This window comes from Octopus bimaculoides, chromosome 3 (assembly GCF_046866305.1).
Source record: "Octopus bimaculoides isolate indiv1 chromosome 3, ASM4686630v1, whole genome shotgun sequence".
Classification (NCBI taxonomy): Eukaryota; Metazoa; Mollusca; class Cephalopoda; order Octopoda; family Octopodidae; genus Octopus; species Octopus bimaculoides.
The window spans coordinates 140,990,350-141,000,349 of record NC_142930.1 but is presented as its reverse complement, the minus strand read 5'-3'; the positions used below and the strand labels follow the sequence as shown (position 1 = coordinate 141,000,349).

Sequence of the window (10,000 nt, the reverse complement as noted above, 5' to 3'; positions counted from 1 at the left end):
CCCACCCACGTTACTATTGCTGCAACCACTGCTGCTACTACACATAAGAACAATAATATCAGTATTATTTACATTTGACGGATATTTGTCCTCATCTTTTTTGTTGTTAACACAACGTTTCAGCTGATATACCCTCCAGCCTTCGTCAGGTGTCTTGGGGAATGTAAATAATTCCTCATCTCTTAAATATAAAACAATAATATCAGTGATATCAGTGATGATAATAATAATAATAATAATAATGAAAGGAAATGGGTGGAGCCTCCTCCTCCTCATGAGCTACTTAATGATACATCTAGAGATGATGTCACAATAAAAACACTATTAATTACGCAGCCTGATAATCGCTACCTCATATGAGTGATAATGAAAAAAACAAAATATTGTGAATAACGGTGTTAATGAAACTGAAGTCGTTGATGGTGACAGTGTTACACCCGGTAGGCTCAGAGATTCTGGTCCGGCTCCAGCCTGTTGATATCCAGAAAGGGACCACCACTCATGGCGTAGATGAACCAAGCAAATTAATGCTGTGGTCATGGAGTGTTACTACCTGAGCTGCCCGGTAGATGAAAATGGTGCTCAAATTAGGGGTTACCAACAACGTATGTATGATCATTGGAGAGAAAAGGGATTGTTTTAACTCATGGAACAGAGACTATGTAATCAAGCTAGAGCAATAAGGAAAAATTGTTGGTTCACAGTAGTAGGGCTTGAAGCTATCAAAAGACGGATAATGGAAAATAGCAGAGATAACAATGAAAATACAGTTCTTACTAATAAGAGTAATCCCATAGCACAGGAAAGGAGCAGTGGTAGTTTACTTGATGAGAGACATATAGATAATCTAAAAGAAGACAATAAAACTAATGGTGACATGACTGATGAACAAAAAGCAATCTATGACAAAAAAAAGCAAGATTACAGGAGAACAATAGCAACATTATTTGCCACCTTAAAAACGTTGATCGATGGAAATTGAACCAAGAAACGGAAAATATCAATGAAATTCTGAAATACATCAGAACAAACATCACAGAAACAAATAATATGATCAAGGCAGCAAGTATTGTTGTAGCAGAAAAGGTGGGTGTTGATATCAAGAAAAAAAAACATAATGGGAGTGACAAAAGAAAAGATCCATGGTGGAAAGAAGAATCCAGGCAGGGTTAGACATGCTCTCGAAGGAAATCTCTGTGCTAGACCAAAAAAAGAAAGAGGAGCTTAAAAGTGAACAAAAATACAGGGTGCTGAAAAGGAAGTATAATATTGAAAGAAAGGGCCTAAAAGTAGTAGTAGAGGAACTGAAACAGTGCCTCATTGCAAAGAAAGCAAAGATGGTAAGATACAATCAAAGAATGAATGGTTACCACCAGAATAGGTTATTCAGATTAGATCAGAAGAGATTCTATAAAGAAATAAATGGAGAGTGTACAGATGAAAAGTTGATACCAGCTAACATTGAAAGTCAAAGGTTTTGAAGTGACATCTGGAGCAAAGACAAGGAGCACAAGAAGGATGCTGAATGGCTTCAAGAACTGAAACAAACAATAGTCTGTCCAAAACAAGCAGAGGGGGATGAGGGGAAGGGGAGGGGGGGAGGGGAGGGGAGTAGGGAGGGGAGGGGAAGAAGAAGAAGAAGAAGAAGAATGATAAAGTCAGTTTATTGGTTGATATATATATCCCCTGAGCTCATAATATTGCAGCAAATTGAAAATGAAAAAAATTTGGCATCTCAAGGTGGTTACAATACCAGTGATTGTAGAAGCACTTGGAATGATCAAAAAAGCAACTGAAAATTATTTGAGAATGATCTCTGGCTTACCATCCCTGCAAGACGTGCAAAAAATTGTTTCCACTGGTAATGTCACATGTATTGAGAAGAATACTATTGCTGTGAAAATGTCAACCATCCATGTAAAGAGGTTTTTTTTTTCTACAAAACTTTGTTTGACTTTGTAAAGGAACAATCTGGTGTATTTATTTTAATGGTCTGTCAATGTATACAATGAGCTTCTTTGCCCTAGGTGTCAGGAAGACACTCAACAAGAAACAGAAACAAACTTGAAGAAAGAAGAAAAACATAGTAATAATAATAATAATAATAATAATAATAATAATAATAATTATAAAAATAAATTATATAAAATTATATATAATTCAACTTACTTGATATAATAGGGCTTGTCATTTTTGTCAAGAGCTTCCTCCCAACCATATGGCAGGCCATTCTTTGGATACCAATTGTCTCGTGGTGGTATCCAAGATGTAACTTGACTGAGATGGCTAGAAATATAAATAAAAAGAAATAAATTAGACTGAGAAAAATATTGTTGGAAAAGGCAATAAGCATAGTGGTTAAGAGCGCAGGCCACTAACCCCAAGATTCCGAGTTCAATTTCAAGCAGTGACCTGAATAATAATAATAATAATAATAATAATAATAATAACAACAACATCGAAAAATACCTTATGAATGAGAACCCAATGAGGGAACAATTACATGATCAGTTGATCTGATAGTTAGGCACACAGCTCAGTGGTTAGAACATCAAGCTCACAATCATGAGGTAATAAGTTCAATTCCTGGATCAGGCTGTGTCTTGTGTTCTTGAGAAAGACACATATTTCCCGTTGCTCCAGTTCACTCAGCTGTAGAAATGAGTTGCAACATCATTAGTGCCAAGCTGTAATGGCCTTTGCCTTTTCCTTGGATAACCTCGGTGGTGTGGAGAGTGGAGACTGGTATGCAGGGGCAACAGCTGATCTTCCATAAACAACCTTGCCTGGACTTGTGCCTTGGAGGGGAACTTCTTAGGTGCAATCCCATGATCATACATATCTGAAGGGAATCTTCTACCTTTTACCTGATCTAATAAAGATAGCAGCCAAATTTCCCTCAAATTGCAGGCCCCATCATCTTAAATAAGAGGTGGATACGTTAAATAGTGTAGTCTGAAATATAATTTTCAAATACATGGCTGGCATGTATTTGATTATAACTACAAAATGCTCTCAAGACGACATGGGAACTTCTACATAGTTTGCTCGACCTGCTAGAAATAGCAACCAAATGTCCTTCAAATCATCACACTTTACATTCTAATAAAGAAAAGAAATAATAAATTGGTTAACTCTTTAGCATTTAATCCGGCCACATTCGGCCAAAATATTCTACCTGTTTTATGTTCAAACTAGCCAGATGTGACCTCTCACACCTACCCCGCAATATCATTCTAACAATAAACAATCACATCATTGAAATCTCAAAGCTATAAGATAATGTATGATTAATTCAAAACAATGTGAATAAAAAAAGCATTACTTTTGATAGAATAAAGCAAATGCTAAAGGGTTAATGTAGTCAGTGATACATCATTTAAAAATATGACAGGATAGTCATGTCTAGAATGTCCTTAACCATATGTCTGCTTCAGTCTGATCAATAAAGACTAGCAGATGGATAAACAACTATAGCAGCATGGTTTATTCAATTTTTGCTTACTGACCACATGGTTCTGCATTCATTCCCACTGCATGACACCTTGGGCAAGTGTCTTCTACTATAGCCTTGGGCTGACCAAAGCCTTGTGAGTGGATTTGGTAGATGGAAACTGAAGGAAGTCCGTCGTATATATGTATTTATATATATGTATGTGTGTGTATATGTTTGTGTATCTGTGTTTGTCCCCCCACCATCGCTTGACAACCAATGGTGGTGTGTTTACGTACCCGTAACTTAGCGGTTCGGCAAAAAAAACTGATAGAATAAGTACTAGGCTTACAAAGAATAAGTCCTGGGGTCGATTTGATCGACTAAAGGCGGTGCTCCAGCATGGCCACAGTCAAATGACTGAAACAAGTAAAAGAGTAACTGATGTAGAGGGAATAATAATGTCATAATTAAGTTGCTGTAGGAAGCATTAAATAGCTAATTAGAAGCAAATAGGCAGTGAGTAACTTACACTATGGACAAGCCATTCTACTCATTCAAAAGTACACAAAACTATTAAATTCACTGTTGATTTAATTCTATTTCATGATGTGCCAAAATTTTCATAGCAGAACTATGACCTGGGCAGGCGAAAGACTTGCAGAACTGAGTCAATGATCAAGTCATAGTTGAGGGGCAAAAATTTTGATATCACATGAAACAAAATAAAAATTAAATGTTAGGTTAAGACCTTTGTGTGCTATTAAATGATTAGAATGACTTTGTATTATGCAGTTACTTCAGTTTCAAAACACCATTTTAGATCAAGTCGCTAGCTATATAAATACAACTCTGAAATAAGTAGTGAAGTAAAGAAAATTATATTAATAAATGGTTAATATGATTTTTTACTCAACAAGGGTAGCGAGCTGGCAGATTCATTTGCACATTGGGCAAAATACTCAGAGGCATTTTATCTATCTTTAAATTTTTAGTTCAAATTCTTCCAGGGTCAACTTTGGTCTTCATCCTTTTGGGGTCGGTAATATAAATACCAGTTGAGTACTGGGGTTGATGTAATTGACTTACCCCTCTCCCAGACTAAATGGCCTTCTGCCTAAATTTGAAATCATTATTTTTTACTCCATGAAATTAAATGCAAGCCACTGAAAGAGGTTCCTCCAGAGAATCCCAAAACTTCAGTTCTAATTTCTTCTCTTACATATGAACTTATCCTTCTTTATACATTAGGTTTGTATTGAATTGATAAAATAGGTTGTACTCTTTATTTTATTTACCAGTACCTACACTTATCTAGATTCTGACTTGAGTCAAGAAAAGAATAATTGTACCATCTCTTCACTTCTATAAAGAGTAAATACAATTCCTTTTAATCTAAAATTCTATTTCGCTAATCAAAAAATATATATTCAGTAGTTGGAAGAAATTATATAGTGTGAAACAAAATGCAATTAATATTTCTTTTTTAATCCTTTGCTATTGAATTCACTTATTGAGTCTGATTACTGAATCTTTTGAAATTAATTTATGTTCCTGTGAATAAATACTTTCAGTGAAATTAATATTTTTTTAATTATAATTTTTGATATATTTTACAGTATCCAAGTGAATATAACTAATTTAGCTTTGAATAATTTAGCTTTTTAAATTTAGAGTCTTAGTTACATTTGGAGAATAGCTCCAAACCTATTTTAGACAGTTTCTACTTTGTTTTGTAAAGCATATTGATAAAGAATACTAAAATGAGAATTCTCTATAGTTTGTGGCATTTGCATAATATAAAAACGAAGACAAATGAGAACAGATGAATGGGAAAAATATCTAGTATTTTATAAAAGACATTGAAACATGCAATTTAACGAATGTAATGTCTTTGAAGTAATTCCTTGAGAGCATCTAAACAATTTGAAGATAAAAAATTGTAATAGAAAGTATAGGGTTAAAACGACCCTGTAGTGTTGCCCTACTGAGAACATGATGATATCTGTAATGTTGGTGACATGATAAAATATGCCCGCTACCCTCTGTAAAGTGGTCAGTGATAAATAGATAAATGGAAGCTAAGGACCCCTATCTTTCCGGCTGAGAAATACTTTTGGCTCAGTCTTGATAAATATCAGGTCCAACAAATTTTATTGGTTAATATAAAGTTACAGATAGATAAAAAATAAGAACAAGTCAAGAACTGCGGTTGATTAAATAGACTTTACCCTTCTCCTAATATATTCTTATAAAGCATCATAGAAGGAAATGGATTCAAAATAGAAGACAGTATCCTACCACTAAACTTAAGGCCCAGTGCTTATATTAAATAAAATCAATACACATTTGGACATTTTCCATCTGTTGGACATTTTCCATGTTAGAGTTTAACTATTCCACTGCAGTTGATACAGCACAGTAAGTATATTACACAAAACGCACCACTAGATGAAATTTATTGTTTTTTTAACATGAGCTCAAATTTATTCGTCAGCATCACCTCAGATATTCAGATATACATCATTTGCTTTAATAGGATATTTTCCTGTGTTAGTCAGCTCTTGTATGTTATAAGTTCACTGAAATGAACATCCAAAGGCTAAAATTTGATGCTTTCAGGTTTTATGAAGAAAATTATCATGTGAAAAAAATAAATATCTGACCTCAGACTAAATTAATGCCAAGACCACACAAACAAGCACGCTTTTATGCAATCATATATCTGACCTTTGAGTAACACTGATGCTAAGACAAGTATGCCTTTATGCAATCACTTGACCTGCTTGATATAGCAACCAAATCTTCATCAAATCGCCCCATCCCCATCACACTATCTTAAGAGTAGAACACATCGTTCTTGATAACAAAAAAAGAGAGAATGATCACAACAAAACTGCCTTTGGTCATAGGTTTATTCAATCAGGGCAGACATGGAGCAAAAACAACAGCTAATTCTGAGAGCAACAATGTATTTCATCCAAAGCAGTTCTCCATATGCCTAGAATACAAATATAGTATCATTGATTAAGTTATATGAATACCTTAATTATTATCTATTTAACCAAGTAGAGCTAACGATAACATGACATTTATGTATTCATGTTATCAAATGAGAGATACAATCTTAATTTCAATTTGAGTAATTTCTAATTTAAATTTGAGTGGAGTTGCTATAGTTATTAAATGCTAATTATTTCACATTACTACATCTAATATATATCTTTGAGTAAAATTTACCAAATGAGATATTTAGTCTTTTACTTATCAACTTAATAATATGCAATCATTCAAGGGCAATGTGGAGAGAAAGAATTGGTTGACTGTTGATTTGAATGTCTTGTAGTATTTAATCTCCAAAATAACTGTTTTATCTTTCATTATTCCAAAGTTGTTAAGATATGTACCAGTCACATATCCTAGAAGTAACTGTTGATTTAATTGGCTCCTCCCAACTTACAAATTTATTGTAGCTTTTATTTATGCTAGAAATAAATATTCTGTAAACATATTATAGGTGCAAGCATGGCTGTGTGGTAAGAAGCTTGCTTCCCAACCACATCGTTCTGGTTTCAGTCCCACTGCATGGTACCTTGGGTAAGTGTCTTCTACTATAGCCTCAGCAGGCCAACCAAAGCCTTGTGAGTGGATTTGGTAGATGGAAACTGAGAGAAACCTATCGTGTGTGTGTGTGTGTGTGTGTGCGTGTGTGTGTGTGTGTGTGTGTGTGTGTGTGTGTGTGTGTGTGTGCACACGCATGCATCAGTGTTTGCCTCCCACCACTGTTTGATAACTGGTGTTATTGTGTTTATGTCACTATAACCTAGTGGTTTGACAAAAGAGATCAAGAGAATAAATACCAGGCCTAAAAAATAAAAGTACTGGAGTCAGTTCATTTGACTAAAATTCTTCAAGGCGGTACCCCAGCATGGCCACAGTCTAATCACTAAAATAAGTAAAATAATAAGAATACTAGTAAATGAAATACTTGGTTTCAGATTCTTTCTGTAACTTACAGTAAGAATTTACAAAGATTCCAAACATCCATTTAGTACCATGTAATTAACGATTTAGTTTCACCATCTGTACATTTGTGTCTTTATTCAATAACACAATGAAGAACAAACAAAGGAACTCTCAGATAGTGTTTTATGATCCCCTTTGTTATTATCTGAGATGAACTTTCAGAAAATGTTCTACAAGAAGCTGTCATTTTGTTTCCACTTTTAAGAAAATTTATGAGTCAAATGTTCAAAATTTCTGATATACTAACAGCTTCCAAAAAATGTAAAATTTCATGGAAAGCATTGTCAAAGGCATTTCGTAAAATATAGGTATCTGTGGCAAACCCTTTTTTATAATAGAGGAGATGGCAAAGGTCCAAAATATCTGATACCTTGCTGCACTCAAGAAAACCCATCCTCCATGGCAGAAATGTGAATGCCACTAGCCCTGCTAAGCCCTATACTGTTAATGCCACTCCCCCTGCAAGAGCCCTATACTGGTGCCTGTAAAAAAAGCACCTGTGCTAGCACCATGTAAAAAGCTCCTTTGTTGGTATCACGTAATAACACCTGTGCTGGTGCCACATTAAAGCACCAATGCAGGTATCACCTAAAAAATGCACCCAGCACACTCTGTAAAGTGGTTGGCATTAAGAACCAAGCCAAATCAGACTGGAACCTGGTGCAACTCTCCAGCTCTGGTCAAACTGTCCAATGCATGCCAGCATGGAAAATGGACATTAAATGATGATAATGATCATGGTCATGATGTTTAGTGCTTACTAAATAATATAAGTTGTTTTTTTCATTTTTTTAATTTTAGTAAATGAAATTAAGTACCAGTAAAGTATTGGGGACCAACTTAATTGACTACATCCTTCTCTTTAGATAGCTTCTTCTATATACTACATATAGTATCAAACACTCACTGGAGAAATTTGCTTTGCTGAACATTGTTGGAATAGTAAGGAGGAGCTGGTTAGTGATACCCAAACATAGACACCTTGACAGAGCCTAAACCATATTGATCACTTTGCAAGGACATATATCAGTTAGTTGAGAAATGACATTGGACGTCATCAATAAAGTACTGTTATGTATATCAAGGAAGACAGAAATAGGTGGTGGATCAGGGCCGTGTGAATGTCAGCAAGCTAGCACTGCCCACCAATGACATTTATGATTACGACGATGACGATGATGATGACGATGACGAGGAAGGTACCTCCACTTAAATTTATGGTTATGTACCACTTTTGCTGAAGTAGTTCTTTTTTTTTTTTTTGTGTGTGGTTTCATTCATCCTGTATGTAAACTGTACTGTATATTGCCATAGATTTTCCTACCACTAGATTTTGTATCATCTTCTTCAATGTATTCCTGTAATAGACATATATATGTTTATTCTACAACTAATATACTTGATTGTTGTAATGATTGATTATTTTGACATATTCCAGTGTCTTAGAGTATCTAACATTCGGATAGTTATGAGTTGTTTTAGAACATTAATAAAGCTGAACTTTTATGACTACAGAAAGGGAGCTGCTGAGAGATGGAAGTCATGGGGTTCTGAAGTAGACTTTGCCTCAAGATTATTTATTGAATCAGCTGCCTCACATTCTATATATAACAGAAACAACATTGAAAATTATACATGACATAAACTTTGAAAGCTGTACATATATCCCCTAAACAAAATATAAGATGTTTTTCTGAATCCAATAGAGTTTAAAAGATATATCACTATCTAAAAATACATAGTAGTTCAGAAATGGTTACATGGTTGAGAAGTTTGCTTTAGAATCGTGTGATTTAGGATTTGAGTGTTCCCATTCATAGCACTAATATATATTAGCGACAGAGGCTGTATTATTACCTAGAGGTAGTATTTACTTTCACTATAGGTAGAGGGGCACCAAAAGGGGTTTCAGGGAGTAGCATCTTTGCCTTCCTGAGTTAGCTTTTCACCACATTTCTTAAAAATCGTGGTAGAGGCCTTGGCCTCAAGACCACTCATGTCTAGAAATTGAGATTGAGGGTAAGCAAGGGCATGCTCCTCATAGACGGGGTAGCCTACACCTGCCTACCTTGGTTGTTATAGCATTGAGGTAGATCTCGCCACCCCCGTTAACAGGGACAAAACCCAGATTTAAAACACTGGAAGCACACACACACACACATTTAAATGTGAATGTTCTATTGGAACAACAGTAGATAACATGAGACAAACTCTCATATAGGCTTTTATTGAAGAATGCATGCTTGTTTGTTTATTCTGCACTAAAAGCCCATATGACTGGTTCCCTCATGGGATCTACTGCAGTAAAGTTTGTGCTAACAGAACATTCATGTTTAAGTGGGAATAAATAATACTGCCCAGTATTAATATTGCCTCAGTTGCCAATATATATATTTTTAATTAGCTAACTAGTTAATCACAACCCCAGTGTCTGTTCAGGCATGGATTTTCTATATATCACTAGCAGAGAGATGGGTCGCTGCTATCTCTAGCAGTTGAGCATCCATCACCAATGAAATCAAGGAAGATCAAAATCACATT

General features: G+C 35.0%; 1 protein-coding gene and 1 long non-coding RNA gene across 5 annotated transcripts in view; one reads left to right on the top strand and one right to left on the bottom strand.

Annotated features, from left to right (window-relative positions):
* The window catches only part of LOC106876727 (uncharacterized), a 1,066,253-nt gene that overhangs the window by 398,150 nt on the left and 658,103 nt on the right, over window positions 1-10,000 (bottom strand). For all 4 annotated transcript variants that reach the window (XM_052966107.2, XM_052966109.2, XM_052966108.2 and 1 more), the window contains one exon: window positions 2,170-2,286. In XM_052966107.2, the coding sequence (XP_052822067.1) occupies window positions 2,170-2,286 (117 nt within the window). The remainder of the gene's footprint in view (window positions 1-2,169; window positions 2,287-10,000) is intronic.
* The window catches only part of LOC128247272 (uncharacterized), a 102,590-nt gene that overhangs the window by 28,300 nt on the left and 64,290 nt on the right, over window positions 1-10,000 (top strand). The window lies entirely within an intron of this gene.